This window comes from Macaca fascicularis, chromosome 7 (assembly GCF_037993035.2).
Source record: "Macaca fascicularis isolate 582-1 chromosome 7, T2T-MFA8v1.1".
NCBI lineage: Eukaryota > Metazoa > Chordata > Mammalia > Primates > Cercopithecidae > Macaca > Macaca fascicularis.
The window spans coordinates 53,949,388-53,976,027 of NC_088381.1; the positions used below are offsets into that span (position 1 = coordinate 53,949,388).

Here is a 26,640-nt window from a genome sequence, read left to right on the forward strand (position 1 = left end):
GAGTTGAAAGATGCCTACAAGAATTACAAAACATTGCTCAAAGAAATCAGAGATGACATAAAGAAAGGCAAAAATATTCCATGCTCATGGAGAGAATCTATTGTTAACATGGCCATACTGTTCAAAGCAATTTATAGAGTCAATGCTATTCCCATCAAACTACCAATGATATTCTTAACAAAATTAGAAAAAACTATTTAAAAACTCATATGGAACCAAAAAGAGCCCCAGTAGCCAGAGCAATCCTATGTAAAAGAACAAAGCTGAAGACATCACATTACCCAACTTCAAACTATACTTTACAAGGCCATGAACCAGAACAGCATGGTACTGGTACAAAAACAGAAACATAGATGAATGGAACAGAAAGAGTGTGCAGAAAAAATGCCACACACTTGCAACCATCTCATCTTTGACAAAGTTGACAAGAACAAGCAGTGGGGAAAGGAATTTCTATTCATTAAATGGTGCTGGGGTAATTGGCTAGCCATATGCAGAAGCTAAAACTGAACCTCTTATTTACACCATTTACAATAATCAACTCAAGATGGATTAAGTAACTTAAATGTGAAACCTCAAATTATAAAAGCCCTAGAAGATAGCCTAGAAAATACCATTCTGGAAACAGGATCTGGTAAATATTTCATGATGAAGAAGCCAAAAACAATTGCAACCAAAAAAATTGACAAATGAGACCTATTTAAAATAAAGAGTTTCCACACAAGGAAAGAAAATATTAACAGAGTAAACAGACAACCTACATACTGGGAGAAAATATTTGCAAACCATGAATCTGACAAAGGTTTAATATTCAGAATCTATAAGGAACTTAAAAACAAATTCACAAGCAAAAAACCAACCTCATTAAAAAGTGGCCAAAGGATATTACAGATACATTTTTTTTTTTTAAGTCAGGGTCTTGCTCTGTTGCTCAGGCTGGAGTACAGTGGTACAATCAGAGCTCACTGCAGTCTCGACCTCCCAGACTCAAATGATCCTCTTGCCTCAGCCTCTGGAGAAGCTGGGACCACAGGGGATGCCATCATGCACTGCTAACTTTTTCATTTTTTGTAGAAACAGGGTCTTGCTATATTGCCCAGGCTGATGTCAAACTCCTGGCCTAAAACAATCCTCTTGCCACAGCCTCCCAAAGCATTGGGATTACAGGCGTGAGCCACCACACCCAACCTGAACAGACACATTTTTAGGAAGACAAACACATGGTCAACAAGCATATGAAAGAATGCTTAACATCACTATTCATTAGAGAAATGGAAATCAAAACCCTAATTAGATACCATCTTATACGAGTCAGAATGGCTATTATTTAAAAAATCGAAAAATAATAGATGCTAGTGAGGCTGTGGAAAACAGGGAATGCTTATATAATACTGTTGATGGGAATGTAAATTATTCCATTATTGTGCAGAGCAGTCTGGAGATTTCTCAAAGAAAGTAAAACAGAACAACCATTTGACCCAGCAATTCCATTATTGGGTATATACCCATAGGAATATAAATCTTTCTACCACGAAGACACATGTATGTCTATGTTCACTGCAGCACTATTCATAATGGCAAAGACATGGAATCAACCTAAATGCCCACCAATGGGAGAGTAGACAAAGAAAATGCGGTACATATGTATCATGGAATAATAGGCACCTCTAAAAAAAGAATGAGGTTGTATGCTTTGCAGCAATATGGATGGAGCTGCAGGTCATTATTCTAAGCAAACTAATGCAGGAACAGAAAACCAAATACTACATGTTCTCATAAGTGGGAGTGAAAATACTGAATACACATGGACACAAAGAACGAAACATCAGACACCGGGGCCTACTTGAGGGTGGAGGGTGCAAGGATGTTGAAGATCAAAAAACTACCTATCAGGTACTATGCTTATTACCTGGATGACAAAATAATCTATACAGCAAATATCCTGTGACATACAATGAACTTATGTAGTAAAGTTGCCCAAATACCCTTGAACCTAAAATAAAAATTTTAAAAAATAATAAACAAATAATTTAAAAGGTGTGCTCCCCCCCTTCTCTAGGGGGGAAAAAAAAGACATACACTCATGTGGTCATCAAGGCAGTATTTACAATAGCAAAAACATGGTTTTAGGTTGTCTATGGGAACATGGAACATCAATCTATGATGAAAACTCTCAAGAAACTAAAAACAGAAGAAAGCTTCCTTAATCTGATAAAGAACATTTAAAAAAAAATAAAAACAAAAACAAACTACAGCTAACATCATCCCTTAATGGTGAAAAACTGCTTTCTCCCTAAGATCAGGATGAAGGCTTCTGTTCTGTATTTTACTGAGGGTACAAGACAGTGTAGTATGATAATAAAAACAGTATACAAATTGGAAACTAAGAAATAAAACTTTTCACTCCCAGATACCATGCTCATGTACATTAAAAATCTTATAAATTTACCAAAAAAAACTTATTAGAGCTTGTAAGTCAATTTGGCAATGTCCCGGGATATAAGGTTAATATGCAAAAATAAACCGTTTCTATAAACTAGCAAGAAACAAGTAAAAATGAAAACAAAATAACATTTTAAATGATATTCCATGTGTAACACTTATACACTAAAAATCACAAAACATTACTGAAATTTTATAAAGAAGCTCTAAGGAAATGCAGAGAATATACCATAATCACGAATTGGTAGACCCAATACAATACTATCACAATGTCAGTTATTACCAAGCTAAGCTATAGCTTCAATGCAATCCTAATCAAAATCCCAACAGGCTTTCTTATTTCAGAAAGTAAAAAACTAACTTAAATGTAAAACTCAAAACTCAAAACCATAAAAACCCTAGAAGAAAACATAGGCAGTACTATTCAGGATACAGGGATGGGCAAAAATTTTAAGATGAAATCACCAAAAGCAATTGCAAAAAAAGCTAAAATTGACAAATGAGATCTAATTAAACTAAAGAGCTTCTGCATAGCAAAACAAACTATCTTAAGAGCAGACAGGCAACCTACAGAATGGGAGAAAAAATTTGCAATCTACCCATCTGACAAAGGTCTAATATCTAGAATTTACAAGAAACTTAAATTTACAAGAAGAAAAAACAATCTCATCAAAAAGTAGGCCAAGGACATGAACAGACACTTCTCAAAGGAAGACATTTATGTGGCCAACAAACATATATTAAAAAAAGGTCAATATCAGTGATCATTAGAGAAATGCAAACCAAAACCGCAATGAGATACCATCTCATGCCAGTCAGAATGACGATTATTAATAAGTCAAGAAAAAACAATGCTGGCGAGGCTGTGAAGAAACAGGAACGCTTTTACACTGTTGGTGGAAATGTAAATTAGTTCGACCATTGTGGAAGACAGTGTGGTGATTCCTCAAGGACCTAGAACCAGAAACACCATTTGATCTAGCAATCCCATTACTGGGTATACACCCAAAGTAATATAAATCATTGTATTATAAAGATACACGGACACATATGTTTGTAGCAGCACTATTCACAATAGCAAAGACATGGAACCAACCCAAATGCCCATCAATGATCAACTGATTAAAGAAAATGTGGTACATATACACCATGGAATACTATACAGTCATAAAAAGTAATGAGATCACGTCCTTTGCAGGGACATGGATGGAGCTAGAAGCCATCATCCTCAGCGAACTAATGCAGGAACTGAAAACCAAAGACCACATGTTCTCACTCACAAGTGGGAACTGAACAATGAGAACATATGGACACAGGGAGGGGAACAACACACACCGGGGCCTGTCAGGGTTCAAAAGGAGGGAGAGCATCAGGACAAATAGCTAATGCATGCTGGGCTTAATATCTAGGTGATGGGTTGATAGCTGCAGAAAACCACCATGGCACATGTTTACCTATGTAACAAACCTGCATGTTCTGCACGTGCATCCTGGGACTTACAGTAAAATAAAATTTTTTAAAAATAAAATCAATTACAACAACAACAAAAGAAAGTAAAAAACTGATCCTAATATTTACATAAAAATTGCAAAGTCCTCAGATGAGCAAAACAAGCTCAAAAAAGAAAATAAAGTTGAAGGACTTCTACATTATTTGAAGACTTTCTACAAAGCTAGAGAAATTAAGATAGTTTAAAGATAAACTTATCAATGAAATAGAACTGAACTGAGAATCCAGAAATATATTCAAACTAATAGGGCAGATTTATATTTTTATCAAGGTTTCAAAACAGAAAATTAGACATCAATGGAATGCGACAGAGTCCAGAACAGAATCACACATATATGATAAGATTTTTTAAAATCAAGGTGCTAAGGCATATGGAAAAGAAAAATATTTTCAAAAATGATAGTACAGCAGGCTATCTATAGAAAAATAAACCTGGACCTATACTTTATATCATGCCTACTAATTTATTTTAAATGGACTATAAGCCTAAATGCTAAAGCTAAAATTACAAATCTTTAGAAAAAAAAAATGATAGAGTATCTTTTGACCTTTGAGCAGGCAAAGATCTCTTAGGCATATCCAGAGTGCACTAGACATAAAAGAAAAATACTGATAAAGCAGATATTATTAAAATTAAAACTTTTGCTTATCAAAAGCTATTATAAAGAAAATGTATATGTAAGCTCCAGAATGAGAGAAAACACATCTCAGTACATATATCTGTCCAATAACTTGCAGTCAGAATATATAAATGACTAATAAAATGACAGGCCATTTTTTTAAATTGGGATACTTCATAAAGGAAAATATTGAACAGTTTCAAAGGATATGAAAAGATGATAAATATATGTGTTAGTCACTGGGGAAGTGCAAATGAGAACAACAATGAGATACCACTACATTCCCACTAGAACTAAACTAAAATTTAAAAAACTAATAATAACAAATATCGGCAAGAATGTGAAGGACCTGGAATTCTCAGATTGCTAATGGGAGTATAAAATGGCACAACCATTTTATGGTTTATGGAAAACAGTTTGACAATTCTACTTCTAAGTATTTACCGAAGGGAAATAAAAATATTTGTTCACCCAAAGACTTTAAAGGAGTTTTATTTATAAATGTCCCAGATTGGAAATCTAAATGTCTATCAGTAGAAAGTGGTATATCCATACAATGGATATAGTCAGCAATAAAAAGGGAAGAAATTACATATACACGTCAACACAGATAAATCTCAAAAACAGTATAATCAGTTAAAAAAAAAAAGCCAGCTGCAAAAGAGTGGATGTCATTTATATAAATTTCTTGAACTGGAAAAAGTAATCTCCAATTATAGAAAGCATATCAGTGGTTGCCTCAGGCCAGGAGTGGTGGGAGACTGACTGCAAAGAGGAACAAAAAACTTTATAGGGCAATGAAAATGTTCTAAATCTTGATAGGGGTATGGATTGTATGACTATCTAGATTTTTCAAAACTCAAAACAGTTTATTTTTGACATCGCCACATTGCACTTAAATAAATCATACATCAATGAAAAAAGTCAATAGATACAGTTAATATGCACAGAATGGACACAGATGGCAAAATATTAGAAGATAAAAGTATTTTTCCTATGGTTATTTACATTTTTAAGATTTTCCTTAAAAAACAAAGCATTAGTTACATTAAAAAATAAATAAATAAATAAGGTCCTCAAAAGCAGCTTCATTGATAAGGTGACATTTGATCAAAGACCTGAAGGAGGCGAGGAAGTCAACTGTATGGATGTATGTGAGAAGAGAAGAACCTTCTAGGAAGAGGAAACCTGAACTATAAAACCCTTGAGGTTTTGACAAGAGCAGTGACAGGCTCTCAGTTACATTTTAACAGGTCCGCTGTGGCTGCAGTGTTTAGAATATACAAGGGCAGAAACAAGGAGACTTGTCAGAAGGCTACTGTAACAATCCAGGTAAGAGATGATTGAAGCTCGGATCAGGGAAAGCAGTGAAGTTAGAGAAACGTCCTCAAATTCCGAATATATGTTTAAAGCAAAGCTAACATTTGCAGTTAGATTGGATGTGAGGTGTTGGAGAAAGACAGATCAAGGATGACTTCAGTGGTTTTGGCCTAAGCAACTGGAATAAAGTATTCATTTGCTGATATAGAGAAGACTATGAAATGAGGTAGGTTTTTTGTGGCAAGAGGAAAGAGCAGGTTTGTTTTGGATATACTAAGTTTGAGTAAAGCTGAAGATATAAAATTGGTATCATTGGCAAGTAGAGGTATTTATAGCCACAGAACCAGGGTGATCACCAAGAGAATGTGAACATTAAAAATAGACAGGTTCAAAGAACAGGCCCTTAAAACATTCAAAAGTATCAGGAGGTCTGCAAGTTCTTAGCATAAACTAGAAACGAAGGTCAGTAATGCCCTAAAATACACCGTAAAACTATTCTGAGAAATCTGGACTAACTTCAAAAACTAAAATCAAAAAAGCCTTTTCTATTCTTTGATTAAATGGGCAGTCTGAAGTTATCACTGATTATGTAAGTTGAAATAGACACCTAGATCAATCATGATCTTAACACCGAAACTACTGCACTATTCACCATTATTGTACATTCTATATTCCTATAATCCCATGGGTCAAGCTTCTCCATCTTTGAGACACTTAGTAATAAAAGTATAAGGACATATTCAGAATAGTTGCCCTCGAACAGCAAAGGATTATCTACTAAAGAAGAGCTATCTCTGTGTCCTCCACCGGACTCATCCGTCATCAAATGACACTCAAAGCTTGTGAGGTAATGATGTACTACACAGCTGTCCGATCTTCAGATGACACTTTGGAAGTTGATGATAAACTACAGGTCTGACAACTCACTTTCCATTTTAAGATATTTCTTGAACTTTTTCTTGTTGTGACAGGCAACCAAATTGATTAAGCCTAGTCATGGGATTTGACACTACAGCCAGTAGACTTCTATTTGTTGATTGCTATTGATTTTCTTTGATACTTCATTTAAAAATCAATAGTTGGAAAGAAAAATAGGCTTGGTTTACACATACTTAAACATACTATTGTATGCTGGAGGAGGCACAAGTTTGGCAGAGCTTTGGCATCCAATTATAAGAAGAGCTCTTAACAGGTGAAAGCAAGGGCTTTAGATCGATATGCAGTTTTCTTTCTCAATCAAGGAAAGTGGCTATAAATTAGGCTCATCAGTGTTATTTCCAAGGCTTTCATGAAGCAAACAACTTTAAACTTTTTTTGTCTTCCTTGGATTTACATTAAAAGATACATCACTAATAATTTTTCTTTTGTTTTTAAGGGTATTTAAGGTACCTGAAGTTCATCCGGGCTTTTATCTTTTTGGCTTTTTTTTTATTTTTTTGCCGCTCTTCTCCATCTTTCAAAGTCTCTGCTGGAGCTGTACTTTCAATCACAATGTCAATAATATACTTCTTCAAGGAAAGATGCTCCTGCAAGATAAATAAATAAAATAATAATAATGAGAATGATTTTTTAAATATAACATAGGATTGCTATAGACTACAGTGAGTATAAGACATTTGATAAAACTAAAAGTAATCTCTGTAATACACTGGTTTCTACAATTGTTTTGGAAAACGTTGAAGAAACTGTTTTAAGATTTTTACACCACTGACTTCACTTCAGTGCATATCAGTTGTGCCTAATACTAAGGATACATGGACATAATCCCTACCATGATATCACACAAGTAGAGTAGGAAAGGTAAAATAGATACACAAAACTATAATGCCATCTATAATACCAAGTCAATCGGAGATTTAGAGTGCTGTAATAACTCAAAGACAGAAACAGGATCACTGTTCACTAGGGGGAAAGGGGGGGAAACTTCAGGAAGGAAGCACCATATTTGCTATCCCTTGAAGAAAGGATAAAATGTGAACATACAGATATTAGGTAAGTATGTGTTTGGGCTGGGAGTGGATAAGGTTGCAGAAAGGAAAAAGGAGGTCATCTCAGAAAACACATCCTAGAGATGAGAAAGTGGAATGTGGGTATCGACAGCATAGCTTTGGTTCAGTGAGAGCACACAGTGTTTGGTCAAGTTCTCCTCCTTATCCATCTTAGATTTTATGGCCTATCACTATAATCATTCTGTTGCCTGAGCTCAATTCTTTTCCCCCTTTGTTCTTTCATACATGCATGGCAAAATCCCAACCCTAAATCCAACTCTCGCCCTATTCTGAGCCTAAGTCTGAAGCAGATTAATGTGGCTGTAATTACAAACTTTAAATTCATGAAATTACACCTCAAGTGGCCTCTAGTATTCCCAGGCAGTCAAGCAACCTTACATTAGTTAATCTACACACTCGCCTTGCTAAAAATTATTTTAGACTCTCTCCTTAAATCTCCAATATCCCTCATCTCCTAACCCCATCTCTCAGTTCATGATCATGTTTATTTGATTAAAGAAAATAGCATTATTCAGATGAGCTTCCACACACTCCCACAGCTAAATGTGTCAAACAATCTGTATATGTGCTTGTACACTCTCTTCCCTCCTGTTGTAATATATGAACACATGTTCCTATCTAAGAGCAAGTCCTCCAATATACACTGAATCCCAATCCTTGTCTTGCATTTTTATGGTTATTTCTCCTCTTATCCGGATAATCAGTTTTCCTGTTTCTATTTAAATCATCTCAAAAGGATTCTTGTTCAGATGTCTCCATTTGGCTACTACCCTTTTGTACCAAAATTTGTTGAAACAAAGTGTATTTTGCCTCTACTTTCTTCACTCCCATTCACTCCCAAACTCATTTTAGTCTAGCTTTTGCCCTTACCACCCTTACCAACCTGCAAATTTTCCTTGTCAAAGTCAATAACGCCAGTGGCCAGTGTTCAGTTCTTATCTTTTTCTTGCAACTTTAGTCCTATAGGTCATTTCCTCCTACCCAAGACTCCTCCTTCACTTGGTTTCCTGATATCACATTGTCCTTCTAACTCATTGGCTGCTCCTTCTAAATCTTCTTTGCTGGGTCATTTTTCTCTTCTTGACCTCTAAATGTTAAAGCATCCCAGAGCTACACTCAGAGCTTTCTTCTTCTCTATCCAAACTCATTCATTTAATGCAGTAACTTGAAATATTATTCATACACAGAAAATTCTCAAATTTTTATCTCTAGTTCTGACCTCTCTCCTGAACTCTATTCACCTGCACAAAAATGTCTCCTCGAATTGCTTGAACCTGGGAGGCTGAGGTTGTGGGGAGCCGAGATCATGCCATTGCACTCCGCCCTGGGCAACAAGAGCGAGACTCGGTCTCAAAAAAAAAAAAAAAAAAGCTTCCTCGGCCAGGTACAGTGGCTCACACCTGTAATCCCAGCACTTTGGGAAGCCAAGGTGGGAGGATCACTTGAGGGCAGGAATTCGAGACCAGACTGGCCAACATGGTAGACTCCTGTCTCTACTAAAAATACAAAAATTCGCCAGGCATGGTGGTATATGCCTGTACATACCTGTAATCCCAGCTACCTGGGAGGCTGAGGCAGAAAAATCGCTTGAACCCAGGAGGCGAAGGTTGCAATAAGCCGAGATCACGCCACTGCAGTCCCACCTGGGCAACAAAGCAAGACTGTCTTAAAAAAAAAAAAGTCTCCTCAAAATCTCCAATTAGGTGGAACATTTCCACAATCAGCATTTCAAAAATAACATGTCTACAACAAAACTCTTATGTTCCTTATATACATCAAATTGTTCTTCTGAGAGTGTTCTCTATTTCAGTAAATGGTACCATCATTTGCATAATTGCTCACATCCAATACATGCGCAAATCCTATCAGTTCTCCTTTCATATATATCCCCAATTCAACCACTTCTCCCTAACACCCTCACCTGCTCTAAGTCACCATCAGCATTCATTTATATTACTGCAATAGCCTCTGGTCTCGCAGTTTCTAATTTGACCCCACAGGTCTTTTCTCTATAAAAATGGCCACTTATTTTTTTAAAACAACAGTCAAATCACATCATTCCTTTTATCAAAACTTACAACTTACATTCTCATCACACTTAGGGTAAATCCAAATTGCTCACCATGACCTACAAGGCTGAGTCATTGATCTCTCTGATCTCATCTACCATTCTCTTCTTTCTTCACTAAAACTACACCCACAGTGGTCCTCTTGTTGTTCCCCACATTCATCAGAAACGTTACTGCCTCCGGGCTCTATATGTTTTTCCCTTAGCCAAGAATATTCTCTTGGGTATTTGCATGGTCTTGACCAAAATGAATGCTCAGTCTTAACATCCTCTATTATTTGCCATCTCCTTATTCTATGTTTCTTCACAGGACTTGTTTCACATCACTGCCTAATATTACATATTCATTTTCAATTTCCGTCCTCAAACATAAGTTTCCCAAGGGCAATGACTTTGTTGTTTTGTTCATTGATGTTTCTATGTTTAGAACTGTGCCTGGCACATGGCAAACACTCAGTAAGTATGTGTTAGATAAGTAAAAAGAGAGTTAATGTAATAACAACTAATAGTATTTTTCAGCCCTTATTACACAAGATACATTGAGCTAAGTACTTTATATAAAATCATTCATCTCGTCCTTACAACTATACTTAGAACATACTTAGAAGGTATGTATTTTTATTATCCTCATTTTAACTATGAGAAAACTTGGACACAAAGTTAACTTTTTCAAAGTTAGAAGGCCAAAACCATGACTGAGTGACACTGCAGCTAGTAAAGTGACAGAGCCTAAATTTAAACCCAGACAGGGTGATTAGGGAATCCACATTCTTGACTACCTTAGAGATACGGCTGGAAGTAGGTTTGAGCTATAGAATTGTGCTCACTTTCCAAATTATGAACCTACCAACAAAAAACAAGCAACAACAAAAAACAAAAACCCCACAGTCAAACGAAGAAAATGTTCTTTCACTGTAGAAGCAATTATTTTCTTTGATAAACTAGGCCTATGGTATACTATACCTTTATACGGTAGCACTAACACAAAGCAATGATTTAAGTAGTAAGTACACACATATAAAAAACTTAAAATAACCCAGGTTTTTCTTTTCAAAGAAAGAACACAGCGAGTGGCAGGGGGAGAAAACCCTCTTCTCATTATCTCCCAAAGACATATGGAACAAAGCAAGTCATATACAAAAGCACCATCCATACTACCATTTACTGAACACTTACTATGTGATTAGCAAAGGACTGGATCAAGTACATACATTATGTCCTATCATCTTCACAATTCCATAAAGCAGGTGGTAGTATGTGTACATTTCACAGATGGTTAACAAACACAGATGTTTACAGATGCAAACCTCAAAGAAGTTTGGTATAATGCTCATGGTCACAAAGCTCAAGATCAAAACCATGACTAACTGACTTTACAAGATCAAGGTTTTTTACTACTCCATATTCCCTCCTGCCATGCTGCTCAGGCAGGCTAGTCTCCGACATGTTATTTGATCACTGCACTAAGGAAAAGAAATATTCTAAATGATATCTTCAGTTTTGTGAAAGGTCCAAATCATACTATTTTCAGTTGTATATAAATGTTATTTACATACCTAACAGAAACCACTAAGGAACTTATACACAAATGCAGTCACTATGCAAAAACTTGGACTCTATCCAGAACTATCAAGAATCATACCTTTGTTATAGACAACACCTTTACACACATATTCACATACAAAACCACATACATCAGGCATTCATATTAATGTTAACATTTTTAAAATCTCAAACCAGAGACAAATGAGCATATGTTTTTGTTTGACTTAATAGTAAACTTTTTCTTAACACAAAAATGTGTTAATTATACAAAAAATACACAAATAAAAATTAAGATTAAAATATTTCTAATAACTAGAAAAAACTAATGTTTTGAAGTATATTCTTCTAGACATTGTTCTTTGTACATATAGTTCTTTAAAAATAGGTTATCCCATTTATAAAATTTTTAAATTTGCTATATTTGATATAGATACATATTCTTTCCATTAAATAATATCCTACAACATAAGCTAATAGATGTAAGCTATTCCATTTCATGAATATACCTATTTTGCCTAATGCCTTATTGTTAGATATCTGGATAATTTTTAATTTTTCAATGTCATAAATAGTGCAACAAAATATTCCTATAACTCAAATTTAAACAAATAGTCAATTATTCCTTTATGATCAAATCACAGAAATGAAAAACCTGGGCAACAGATTACACATATTTTTAAGACTTTTGATAAGTACTCTCAAACTGAATAATCAAAATGGGAATTAATTTATGTCCCCACAAGTGGTTTGCCAGTATGTGGTGTTCCTGTTTTGTTTCTAAATCTGTTGATTAGTTAACTAAAATATTGGTATTAGTATGCTTGACCACTTGTCTGCGTTTTGTTTTCTGTGACTTTGGATGTTTCTTCTGTTCCTTTCTATAAACACATTTCAAGTCTTTACATACTAACTTTTAATGGTTTGCATTATGCTTTTGCTTTTTCTAAGAGAGAGATCACCTTTTGATGGTAAAAGAGTAATAATCATCTATCTTTCTATTAAAATAACTACAGTGTTACACAGGAACAAAGTTTTGACATGGTTTCTGAAGATGGAAAGCACGTAAAAAGAAGGGTTTTCAACATTGAGGGAGTGGTTTAGTAAATTACGGTGTATTTCTATGAAGAAGTAATAGTCATTAAAATCCTTATTAAAGGTTGGGTGCGGGGGCTCATACCTGTAATCCCAGCACTTCCGGAGGCAAAGGTGGGTGGATCGCTTGAGCCCAGGAGTTCGAGATCAACCTGGGCAACATGGAAAAACCCCATCTCTACAAAATATCAGCAGGACATCATGGCGTGCACCTGTGGTCCCAGCTCCATGGGAGGCTGAGGCAGGAGGATCACATGAGTCCAGGAAGTTGAGGCCACAGTGAGCCATGATTGCACCACTGCACTCCAGTCTGGTAACAGATTGAGATTATAAAAGAAGATTCTGAGAAGATGGTGGCAGTGGTAGCAGAATTTTGAACTCACTGAATTTCCATATAAAAACATAAAGAGCAATTAGATATTAAAGCAAAACCCATGAAAAATATTTACAACCATACAAAGTGACAAGGTATTCCCACAACCCCCAAATAGAAGTGAGTGTGGACAAACTACCATCAGATAAGTAGCGTTTCAGTGTCTGCAAGAGAAATTAGAGGGAAACATCAGGATGAATAATGAATATCAGAATATAAGAACCCTAAAAAAGGAACAGTTATTCACTGGAGAGTTAACAGGCTAATTTGAGAACAGCCTTTGAAAGTGAGAGGGGCTCTGACCCTTCAAGAGGAGGTGAGTAAATGGTCCTTGCATTAAGAAGGTCTGATCTGACTAGTGGAGGGTAGCCCTTATGACTCTGGAAATAAGCTACCAGGGCTCCCTTCCAGGAGAGGGCTCTAATGGGAGAAACTGCTGGGGAAGAAATTTAAATTGGACAAACTAAGGATAATAGAGACAAAGAGGAAAACAATGCCTAGCTAAAAGCACAATAGGAAAACAGAACCAGGAAACCTCAGAACTCAAGCCACTACATTTTTCACAAAAATAGTATAAGAGGGATCTCTATGAAGTTAGAATGGCTACCCTAAAACATGTCCTTCTAAAAGTTTCATAAAACTAATTCCATGTAAAAATTAGCAAGAGAAAAGTATCAAGGTCAAATGCCAAAGTTATCAGAAGAAAACAAATAAGTAGAATAGCAACCTTACAAACAACAACAAATCATACCAAAAAAATGCATGCACAGGTCAAAAAATTAACTTTCTATTTCAAAATGAGCTGAAACACACACAAAAAATGATATAAGGCATGAGAGAACAACAGAAATCACTATCTTAAAAACTCAATAATTAGGTCTTAAAACTCAAAAAAAGATTGCAATGAAAGAAATCATTTAATAAATAAAAACAAAACAGAAGATGTATAAGAGTAAATAAACACAACAAATAATGCCTCAAAACGTAAATAAAAAGGATACAATTTTTTCAATAAAAAAATTTGAAAGTGGAATAATTTACTTTCAATAAATAATTTGAAAGTAAGTGGAAATACTGAAGAGGAGCAAAGATATGATCAAGATAATAGGAGTTCTTGATAAAGTAAACCAAGGCAAGAGAATAGATCAAATATTAAAAACCTTAATCCAATAAAACTTTCAAGAATATAAAAAGAATCACTTCTTGGCCTTTTGGCTAAGATCAAGTGAAGAATATAAATACTGAAAGAGTACACCATACACTCGAAAATACTGACCTAGAGAGGCTAATATTGACTTATCTTATTAAAATTTCTGGGCCTTAAATAAAAAGAAAATTTATTTCAGCATTTAGGGGGAAAAAGAACAAGTAACTTACAAGGAAAAAAACTGGATTATCATCAGACTTTTTGACAGCAACATTTTATGCCAAAAGAAAATAATGTATTTAGCATCATCAAGAAAGAAATATAAGCTAAAGATTTTCTATCTAGTAAAATTAACTTTCAAGCAAAATAAGCACAAATTATTACCAACATTTTAAAAACCTGGAGAATATTATTCTCATAAACCTTTCTGAGGAATCTACATGATTCCTCAGAACATGCCTCAGAAAAGAAAAATGACAGGAGAGACATGGACAAGGACTACTGGTGAACATTACCTATATACTTACAGAACTGAGACTAAACTAGGTATAAAAGCTAAAGAATCCAGTATATAATGCTGGTGTCTCAGATTTATCATCATGTTACTATTTTTAAAAGACGGGGAGAATGGGGAAAACATATGAAAAGAATTTTAAACTGTTCTCGGTAATTACACTGATGGTGGTACTATTAGTAATGTTATTCTAAGACTGTTGCATGTGTTGGGCAGGATAGAGTAAATGTGGTTATATTATAATTCTGTCATCTCCTCTGTCCTTGAGAACCTGATATTTGGTATGGAAGAAAAGAGATACAGGATGCAATACTGAAGAGGTTGAATAGACACACACCTATACACATATTTCATTTCTTCATTTTCTAATTCTGTTCACAATGATCAACCCATACTGCAATGAGCATCTCTGATTATGGTCTTGAAATATCATTTCCCAGTAAAAGTAAGCAGAGTTTCTTACCAAAATGGCTGATAATAAGTCTAACACCTTGTAAACTGGGTAGCAAGGCAACTATCAAATTCGACTGGGCTCATGTCAAAAGGACTTGAAAACAAACTCAAAAAGACTCTCACTGAAGAAAAGATGGCATAATTTGAGATTCAAACAGGCAAACTACCAAAAAAAAAAAATGACTGAAACCCATTAAAAATATTTAAATCCATCAATTCATAATTTATCTATACACACACACACACACACCCCCACATACACCAATCAGATAACTTTGGAGGATAACAGGAAACTAGTTTGTTATCTTGAAAACTGATAAATAATAAAAAATGTGTATTGACTCACATACACATATACAAATTGTACTCAGTAACCAAATAGTAGATGAGGAAACCATTTCTTTATAAATGCATTACAAATAATAAGTGAAAATGAAATGCACAATTGGAATATCCCCATATCTATGAATTAGTGGATCTAGGTACTAAGTGTCAATAGCTGATACGTCAATACCACAAAAAGAAAAAACAATCAAACAATATGTTCATCTTGATGAAAGAACTCAACACCAATTACAGTCTTACCAAATGAATCAAACCTGAGTCTAAGACTCTAGGTTCATGTATCTACAAGGGAGGAAATAAAGAGGACAAAGAAAATATTGCACTGCACCAGATTCCATAGTAATAGAGCTTTATAGCAAGTCACATAAGTCTTTTACTATGAACTGAATTTCCCAGTCCCTCTTGTAGCTTGAGGTGACGATGTGACTGAGTACTCATTAATGGAAAATGAATGCATACTTGGTGTTTTAAGGTCCATTTACTCTTCCCTTTCTGCAAATTGCAACAGAAAAGAGCCTGTAACAACAGCTCTGATCATGAAGGGAGGGCATACCTGAGGAGATGGTAAAGACAGAAGATGGGTCCCTGAAAAAACATGTCACATAAAGCGACCCTGAAAACCTGGTCTGCTTACCTCAGAACTGTACTGTAAAAAATAAATTTCTTTGTTCTTAAAATCACTGTATTTTGGTGCTTTTATAGCAGCTTAGACCTTTCCCTAATACAATTATGCAGAAAAGTTTTATACATATTTTGTGTGTATTTACATGTATACATTAGCATGCATAAGGTAACATAAGAAAAGGCAAAAATTAAAATTTCTCACTAGATGATTGTGACAAGTTTTGAATTTCCTCTTTTATAATAAGCATGTATTACTTTCAGAAGCAGAAAGAAAATCTCCATAAAAAATAGCCATAACGAAATGTTATCTGGAATTGACTTCAAGATAGTAGTTACAGAGAGTGGATGGAATGTCAACGAGGCAGGATTTACCACAAGTTTATCACTGCAAGGTTGTATGATGAGTAACTGGAGGTTCATCATACTATTATGCATGTTTTAAATTCACCATAATAATTAGTTTACAAAATAGTCATTTTGTAGAGAAAAATAATATATACATATGAATCTTAAAATTCCATGTTTGGCTTGCCAAATAAATAAAATTAAAATATTTATATCTCTCAAGCGTCTAAGATCTGAACTTAAAACGAAATTAACACATTTGTGCACTATTCAAGCACTGAAAGCATATACTATACTGCAAGTTTGAAATTTGTTATAAGGATAGGAGAAAACAATCTTCTGCAGAAAAGTAAAATTAATAAGGACATGCTTTACTGAAAGAAGAGGTGATATATTTGTATTGACCTCGTCACTGTCTTGCCTGGTTCTCTTATGTCTGAGGCTATGGAACAGGACAAAATTTAACTGGCAATTACAGAAAGATGCAGAAGCTGAACCTTCTAAGTAACAATGCTGACAAAAAAGGGTTAGGCTCTGCTTTCTGGAGCTACTTTGAAATGAAGGTTCTAATGCCCTTCCCCTAATTCTATAGCAAAATCTGCTATGATACAAAGAACACTAGCAGGATCTATACACTAACCTGTAGGTTCTGAAATTACTCTTCCTGCTCTAGGTCCAGAATAAAAACACTTGATCGCTTCTGTACTTGGGCATGCAGCACTCTTCACTCTGTCCTCAGGGGTGGGTAGTCCATTCCATGAAACTGGCTTTTTTTTTCTTTTTTTTGAGACGGAGTCCCACTCTGTCACCCAGGCTGGAGTGCAGTGGCCCGATCTCGGCTCACTACAACCTCCGCCTCCTGGGTTCAAGTGATTCTCCTACCTCAGCCTCCAGAGTAGCTGGGATTACAGGCGCCCGCCACCACGCCTGGCTAATTTTTGTACTTTTTTATTTTTTTTGAGACGGAGTCTTGCTCTGTCCCCCAGGCTGGAGTGCAGGGGCGCGATCTCGGCCCACTGCAAGCTCCGCCTCCCGGGTTCACGCCATTCTCCTGCCTCAGCCTCCTGAGCAGCTGGGACTACAGGCGCCCGCCACCACGCCCGGCTGATTTTTTGTATTTTTAGTAGAGACAGGGTTTCACCGTGGTCTCGATCTCCTGACCTCGTGATCTGCCTGCCTCGACCTCCCAAAGTGCTGGGATTACAGGCGTGAGCCACTGCGTCCGGCCAATTTTTGTATTTTTAGTAGAGTCAGGGTTTCGCCATGTTAGCCAGGCTGGTCTCGAACTCCTTACCTCAGGTGATTCACCCGCCTCGGCCTCCCAAAGTGCTGGGATTACAGGCGTGAACCACTGCGCCTGGCCGAAACTGGGTTTCTTAATTTCTTCTTCTCCCTACTCATTGCTCGAGATTCCTGCTGTGATTTGAGCTCTGCTCAGAACCTTAGAATGCAACCTTTGGATCCTGAGCCTTGATGGCATCCTTCCTTAACACCCCACTTCCTTCACCCAGCCTGCAATGGCTGGGATCAGGAAAAAACAGAAATTTTACCTCCTTTTACTTCAAATTCTATTCTCTTCAAGTCATCTACAGCTCTAGCCATCAAAAAGATGGAGGTCTTTTGATACTGGTATACATGCCTCTGTTCTATAGTCACATTTCATAACAATCTACCTTGCTAAACAGTCAACTAGTCTTATACCCCAGTCTATTTAATATTTAGTAAGTGCTCAGTCAAAAAAAGGTACTTTAAATAATTTTCTTTCTGAACAATTACCATAATGAAAGAGACGTACAAAAAGATATCTCTATAAAGATATTCACTGCAGTGAGATTTACAACAAAGTATCAGCAGTGGGAAATTAATTACATAAGTTTTGGCACATGTATTGAGATACTATATAAATTTAATTCTAAACAACATTAATTATATTAAAATTTTATTGTATAATGTTAAATAAAAATTCTGGATTCAAATCTATGCAATGCAGTTTATATATAAATGTATGAGTTTTATATATTTGGGTACAAAAAGCAGAAAATAATTAGATCAAAATGTTAATACAGCAGGTATTACTTTGCTTTTGCTTCAATCTTCTACAATATATATTAATATGTACTTTATTATAAAATTAATGTTATTAAGGAAATGGAAGGAAAAGCAGTATCTTTCAAGTAAAGAGGGTCAATTTGCATAAGGTTATAGTTGTTGTACAGTATCTGTTGTATAGACATCCCTCATCTTTTTGTATCTACTCTCAAAGCTAATTATTATGTCCACAGGCACAAGCAAAAGCAAAGATATACCCTGTGAAACTCAGTAGTTAAGATTTACTTACTCATTTTCAAAATGTGAATCACAATAAAAATCTTCCCAAAAGGTGCCTGGATCTCCTTCCTTCCTAATATAATTTTTAAAATGCAACTTCTAGTCTCACTAAATCCTGCATAATACAATTCCTATCTCCAACTAAGAGAATCAGAAATTAGTCTTAGTTGACCATATTTCATACTGTTAATTCTAATTAAGCCTTAACAGAGACACTGTTTTTATTTTAGGTATAGAAAGCAGCTTGATGCAGTAGAAGCAGCACTAAACTGTGAGTCAAGAGATCCACACCAAGATAAAGTCTGCAACTCATAACAGACTGACTTCTCTAGGCATCAGTTTCCTAATTAGTAAAATTAAGGGATTACATAATAAATTCTAAAGTCTCCCTTCCCTAATATTCTAAAAATCAATGTAACAAGCCCAAAAGTTAATTATGGTGGCTACTTCCACATACACAATAAAATTTTAAGTCTAGTTTTTAAGTCACACCTGTAAAATTTTAAACAACACTGCTATAGTTTAAAATACTAATAATGTGTATAAAGAAATGAATACATATGCAGACATGATCTCATCAAAGTTTACACCCTTCTTATTCTTTTAATTACCTTTTATGGCATACTAGACCAAAGCTCTGGTTTTCCTAACACAATTTACTGTATTCTCTGAAATAATTCATACTCAGGTTTATGACCTTGAAAGTCTATCAGACTCCTCCTAAAGGTTTCCATATTTCCTATTTTTTAAGAGAGATGGGGAAAAAATACGGACCGATAGGTTCATGATCTTTGGAAAAAAATAAAAGTTCTAAAAACAGAATAGGCAGGAAATATAAATGACACAACATAGAATTTTATTAAGCTGCCATTTTTAGAGTTTTGTCAAGTGTTGCCTCAAACACATTCCATAAAATGTGGCACAATGAAGCAAATAATCTCCTTCCCATTATTTTAAAATATAGCAATAGAATTTAGAATATTCAAAGATATTTTTCTTCTGAGATCAAAAGGATTTAAATGAAAAAAAGGATCCAAAGCTTAATTACAGTAATATAAAATTTTTTATTAGAAAATCAGAGCTTTTTTTCAATAAAAATTCAATGTCTTAAGACACTTACTTCTTTACAGTTTATTTTCAAGACCAGGGTGGAAACCAAGTTACAAATCTAAATACATAAAAAATTAGTGCAATGGTTTTCACATGTCATTTGAAAAAACATTTTCCTCTCAGTCTCAGTCTACACTTTATGAACTTCGGAATCTAAAATCCAATTTTATCAGTTTATTGAAAAATCCATTTTTTTCTCACATTTAAAAATATTATTAAGTATACCACTGTTTTAAGCCTGCCCAGCACGACAACAAATAAGATAAATAGGAAGCATTTATAATATTCCCTCACTGCCTCCTACCCAAACTGGGAAGGGGTGAGGGACTGAAGGGTTAAAACTGGTACTTCTTGTTTCTCTGGATGATGAAGAGGGTGAGAGAAGTAAAAGGTGAGGAAGGTATAGGAGGGCAGGAAAGAGATCAAGGTATCTGGAAGAGAAAGAAGAAGGAAAATTGGCAGAACAAGACAGAGAAACAGATGAAAGAAGGGAAAAATAAAGGAACACTCATCTAAAAACAAAGGGCATTTTTAGACATCACTTCATCACATATTTCGTATAGCATCCCCATAGATACAGCATACTGAAGATAATAAGTTAGAGTTTTAGCTCAATTCACTAATATTTAATTCAAAACCTACTATGTATCAAGGGCTTATGCTAACTGCTTAAGTTAAGGAAGAATGGTTCTCTGGGGACAGAGTTTTATTCAGACTAAGACCAAAGGAATCTGTAGTAAACTGTTCTTTTCATAGATGATCACTCATCCAAGAAAACATTCCAACAGATTATGTTCCAGAAAGTACACAGACGAACTCTTTAAAGCTGATTGTAATTACTAATGTCTTGGATGGCATTAGTCATATCAAATAAAGTATCCATGGATAGTATTCAAACACTATTCAAAAATGAAGACAACAGAAAAATTACTTAATTCATATAAAAATGAGTGTGTTTAGAGATTCAAGAAACTGTGAAATTTGTCAGAGATGGGCTCACATGACATCATTTACCTATGTTTCCCTAGCACCTGGCCTAACAGAGATTACACAAGCAAGTGCTCAAGAAATGCTTTAAAAAATAAAAGAAAAAGACTGACAGTTCCATTATATTAAAGTTTAAAATTCTGTCAAGCAGTAGATTTGAGAAATTCTGAAAATATGAAATGCAATGCCTTTTTATCAGTTATGCATCATTTATTATTTATGCATCATTTGTGACTGCATCACTTTAAACATATATGGCAATGACAACTTTTGAAAATAAGTATGTCATTTTAATTATACAAAAGATTCAACTCTGCTAAGGTCCCTTTCCACAGATACAGGATATACTTATATTTTTATCAGTGACAATTTATTTGTTATATTGTTTAAAGGGACAGATAAGAAAAATAAAGCTAATGAAATACTGTGAAACAGACACCACGCAGAAGAGAAAAGCCATCCACTGATAAGGATGACAGTTCACCATCTGTCCCCCCGCCACTCAGTGACAATTACAAATACTCCATCAGTTTTCTGGTAGGTGGCAATGATGAATGAGGTAAAACCTTCTTTTGCAGATTCTGATGTTCCTTTCTGATCTAATCTGAGGTTTAACAGATGACTCAAAGGAAAGCCCACAGTTCAAAAAGGTTACTAATTTATCATGCTGTGAAGAATAAGGAAGGTCTGAGCTCAATATTGCAACAAGGAATGATTCAGTGGTACTGAACCATGCCTTTTAATGAAAGGTGTTTTCTCAGAATTCTCAGATTTCAAATACAGCAACGTGGCTAGTATCAGCTTCATCCTTAGAAAATATTTTAGTAATAGAGTAACAGTAATACCTTGTATCACAAATAACATCAATCTTTCAAACCAAGATCAAAGGGAAAATAATGCTCAGAACCAGAAGTCCTTAGTTTCAAGTAGCTTCCACACCCATAGGTGACAAGGGCTTGAGAGTGTCAGCAGCTTCATCACAGTGCTGTTAACTTCTACATACTGCCCAAAAAAATACATGCAAAGGTACAATACATAGGTTAAAAGTATAAGGTTAAAAGTACAATGACAGAAAATGATATACTATCCTAACACAACAGAAAAGAAAGCTGAAATGGTTATATTAATAATAGACCAGGTAAATTTCAGAGCAAAGAATATGCACAGGGATAAAGTAGGTCATTTCATGATAATAATAATACTACAGGGGCCAATTAAGAAAACCTAACAATCCTTAGCATTTGCTATACCTTGGATGTTTGTCCACTCCAAATTTCATAATAAAATTTGATCCCTAATGTTGGAGGTGGGGCATACTGGGAGGTTATTGGGTCATGGGGGTGGATGCCTTACGATTAGATAAAGGCCCTTCCTCAGTGGAGCCGTGAGTCCTTCCTCTATTAGTTCCCATGAGAGCTGCTGGTTAAAAAGAGCCTAGCACCTCCCTCTTCACTCTCTTGCTTCCTCTCTCACCATGTGATTTCTGCATGCACCAGCTCCTCTTCACTTTCTGCCATGAGCAGAAGCACCCTGAGGACCTCACTATGTGCTCAATCTTAAACCTTCCAGCTAGCAGAACTGTGAGCTAAAGAGATGTATTTTCTTTATAAATTAACCGGCCCCAGGTGTTCTTCTGAAGCAACACAAAAACATACTAAGACACATTTATACAGCTAATAATACAACTGAAAACTACATGAAGACAAACCCACAATTAAAATAAGAAATTTCAATATCCTCTCTCAAAAACTGGTGAGACAAGAGAAAATCAGCAAGGATACAGTAGATGAGCAAACTTTTGAGGTGATAAATTTGTTCACTATCTTGATCATGGTGATGGTTCCATGGTATTATGTATATGTCAAAATTTATTATACACTTAAAAATCAGGGTAAAAATGTATGATAGTTATATCTCAAGGCTCTCTACTGTAACTACACATTTCTAAGAAAAATCTATTCCTAACCCTATAAATGAAAGAACTTACCCAATTTTTGAATTTTCTACAGTAAGACACATTGTAAAATAAAATAATTATGCATAATATATTACAATACTATTAAATACTGTGTCCACTTAAAAAAAATCCTCAACTAAAAGATAAATACCATAAGACTGGTTTAAAAGAAGAAACTCCAGGCACAAGCTATTTATAGGAGACCCATCTAAAACCAAAGGGGATACAAAACAGTGTAATGGCGAAGATGGCCAACTAGATGCAGCCAGGAGGAACATCTATCACCCAGTAACTGGGACATGGAGGTGACTGGCATACTCTGAGTAGACTGTCACAGGGAAGCAGCGAGTGTGAACAGAAGCAGAATGCAGATGCTGGGATGAAGAGGGAGGAAGCTGGAAACACTACATGGGGATACTGAGAACCCTGGCCATGGGGGTGGATGCCTTACGATTAGATAAAGGCCCTTCCTTGGTGGAGCGGTGAGTCCTGCCTCTATTAGTTCCCATGAGAGCTGCTGGTTAAAAAGAGCCTAGCACCTCCCTCTTCACTCTCTTGCTTCCTCTCTCACCATGTGATTTCTGCGTGCACCAGCTCCTCTTCACTTTCTGCCATTAGCGGAAGCAAGGACTAGTTCTTGGCACCCAGAATTCCTGGGGAAGGGGTGAGTTGAGGAGGTGAGGAGTGGCCTCTTCTCTCCACAGATCCCTGGAATCCTAGCAGCAGGAGACATCACAACCCCCAGAGACACTTATGCCAACAGGAAAAGCTGCTTAGAGGGGCGGTAGGGGCAAGACTCCAGTCTATGTGAAGCCCAGAGGGTTTGGTGTGGGAAGGTCTGCAGAAGAACCTGGCAATGACTGACCATCCCCCAAGGCTCACCATGCTCCTTTAGGAGATTTTAGCCTTGGAGTGACTGTCAGACCTGGACAGGGCAGAGTGGTCTTGCCCATGAGACAGAGGCAGTCCCACCTGGGCACCGCCCTATATGCTAGCCTCTCCTGCAGCCCCAGATGACTGCACCACTTGGAGCTCTGCCTCAGATGCCCAACCAGGGTGCTGCTGGGGCTCTTCATATGTTCTTTGTCAAAACACTTCACCTGACCATCAGAGAGCTCCATTAGACTGGGCCCTGCTGAAATGTACCAGCCTACCCACAACCTTCCCCAGGCACTTTGCCAGCATGCAGAAGCCCACTGCCACATACCCACAGCTGTGACAGTACACACACAGGCAGAACTCACCTCCCTTCCCTCCCCACCTCGCAGTGCACATGTGAGCAGACCGCTGTGCCACTGCTGCTGGCACAAGCACATCCCAATGATGCCCCCAGCTGACATGGAGGTACCCAGGTGTGCCATCATTGCCAGTTACAATGTGCACACAGACATTGGCGGCCCCGTGCCCATCAACACCCTGCCATTGCAAGCACGAGTGCAAACACAAATGCTGGAAACCCTGCCCCACCCCTGCTAACACAAGCACAAGCAGGAAGGCCACAGTCCAGCTCCCACTGCTATGCCACCATAGCCAACATAAGCATACCCCAAAATACTGTGGCATTTGCTGACACATACAAGTGAGCATGAATCCCAAGGCACCACCTCAAAAAAGCACTTTGGCTGGCACCACCCATCAGAGTGTTGTGGCCAGTAGACCAGAAATACTTCAGCCCCTCCAGGAAAGCAGGTTCCTAACCTCAAGGGGCCAGAAAACAAAGCAGAGTGCTGGATACTAGCCCCCCAGAGTTACAGCATACAGCCTAGGGGTACTGAGTTGAGCTCTGGCCCCCTAAAATTTTCCAAATATGAAGTTAGCCAACTGAGACCACCTTGTAACACAACGAAACCCCAAGGGCACCAAATAATACTAAAAACAAAATGACCCCATCCAAAGCACAGCAACTTCAAAGACTGAAGGACCATCAGCCCACATACATGAGAAAGAACAAGATCTGTGGCAACTCAAAAAGCCTGAATGTCTTCTTACCTCAAAATTACCACATTAGTTCCCCGGGAATGGTTCTTAACCAGGTTGAAATGACTGAAATGACAGACACAGAATTCAGAATATGGATAGGAACGAAGACCGTTGAGATTCAGGAGAAAGTCAAAACCCAACCCAAGTATCTAAGAAATATGATGAAACAATACGCGAATTAAAAAATGAAGTGCTCATTTTATGAAAAAAAAAATTGATCTGATAGAGCCGAAAAACTCACTTCGAGAATCTCATAATACAATCACAAGTATTAACAGCAGAATTGACCAAGCTGAGGATAGAATCTCAGATCACAAACACTGGTTCTCCAAATTAACTCAGTCAAACAAAATAAAGAAAAAAGAATAAAGAAAAAAGACCAAAACCTCTGAGAAATATGGGATTATGTATTAAGACCAATCTACGATGCGTTGGCATCCCTGAAAGACACAAAGAAAAAGCATGAAAATATGGAAAACACATCTGAGGGTATCATCCATGAAAATTTCCCTGATCATGCTAGAAAGGCCAACATTCAACTTCAAAAAACACAGAGAACCCTGCACAATACTATACAAAATGGCCATCCCCAAGACATACAGTCATCAGGTTCTCCAAGGTTGAAATGAAAGAAAAAAAAAAATGTTAAAGGCAGCTAGAAAGGCGGCACAGGTCACTTAAAAAAGGAATCACTATCAAGCTAACAGCAAACTGTTTAGTAGAAACCTTACGAGACAGAAGACATTGGGGGGCGGGGGTCAACATTCAGCATTCTTAAAGAAAAAGAAATTCCAACCAAGAATTCATACTGAAGAGTTGGGCGGGGTGGCTCATACCTATAACCCTAGCAACTCAGGAGGCTGAGGCAGGAGGATCGATTGAGGCCAGGAGTTGGAATTCAGTCTTGTAATGGAGCAAGACCATGTTTCTAAAAATTAAAAAGAATTTCACATGCAGCCCAACTAAGCTTCAAAAGCAAAGGAGAAATAAGACCCTTTTCAGGCAAACGAATGCTAAGGGAATTCATTACCACAGACCTGCCTTCAAAGAGGTCCTTAAGGGAGTGCTAAATATGGATAGGAAAGATGGCTACCATCCTCCACAAAAACACACAAGTATATAGACCATTGACACCATAAAGCAGTCACACAATCAGGTCTGCCTAATAACCAACTAACACCATGATAACAGGATCAAATCTGCACATACCAATATTAACTCTGAATGGGATAAATGTCCCAATTAAAAAGCACAGAGTGGCAAGTTAGATAAAAAAGCAAGACCCAATTACATGCTATTTTCAAGAGACCCATCTCATCTGCAATGACACCCATATGCTCAATGTAAAGGGATAGAGAAAAATCTACTGGAGGTGATGGACACCCCAATTACTCTGATTTGGTCATTACACATTGTATGCCTGTATCAAAACATCATGTGTACCCCATAATTATATGCAACTATTATATACCCATAGTAATTGAAAAATTAAAAATTAAATTTTAAGATATTAAAAACTTAAAAAAAAACTAAGGGAAGACTAAAAATAAAAGGATACTCAAACAGTATTATGACTAAGAAAGGGGTATAACTACAAATGAGATAGAGACTTAAAAGGTACAAGAACGCTATCAATAACTACATGAAAATATTTTTAAAACAGTGTAAAAATAAATTCCTAGAAAACTCTTAACTTTGCAGAAGGGACTCAAAGGGAAATAAAATATTTAAATACGTTAGTAATTATTAATAATACTAAAGTGTTTAAGAATCTTCCAACCAAGAAAGGACAAGGACCAAATGAGTTTTACACGGAATTTCTTTCAAAATTTCAAAGAAAAGACAATCCTGGTATTGTACAAATCTTCCAGA

The 26,640-nt window shown here is 36.4% G+C and overlaps 1 protein-coding gene across 24 annotated transcripts in view; it reads right to left on the bottom strand.

Moving 5' to 3' along the window:
- SCAPER (S-phase cyclin A associated protein in the ER) overlaps positions 1 to 26,640 on the bottom strand; it is a 557,109-nt gene that overhangs the window by 308,234 nt on the left and 222,235 nt on the right. For all 24 annotated transcript variants that reach the window (XM_005560160.5, XM_065548231.2, XM_073996464.1 and 21 more), the window contains one exon: positions 7,281 to 7,417. In XM_005560160.5, coding sequence (XP_005560217.3) covers positions 7,281 to 7,417 — 137 coding nt within the window. The remainder of the gene's footprint in view (positions 1 to 7,280; positions 7,418 to 26,640) is intronic.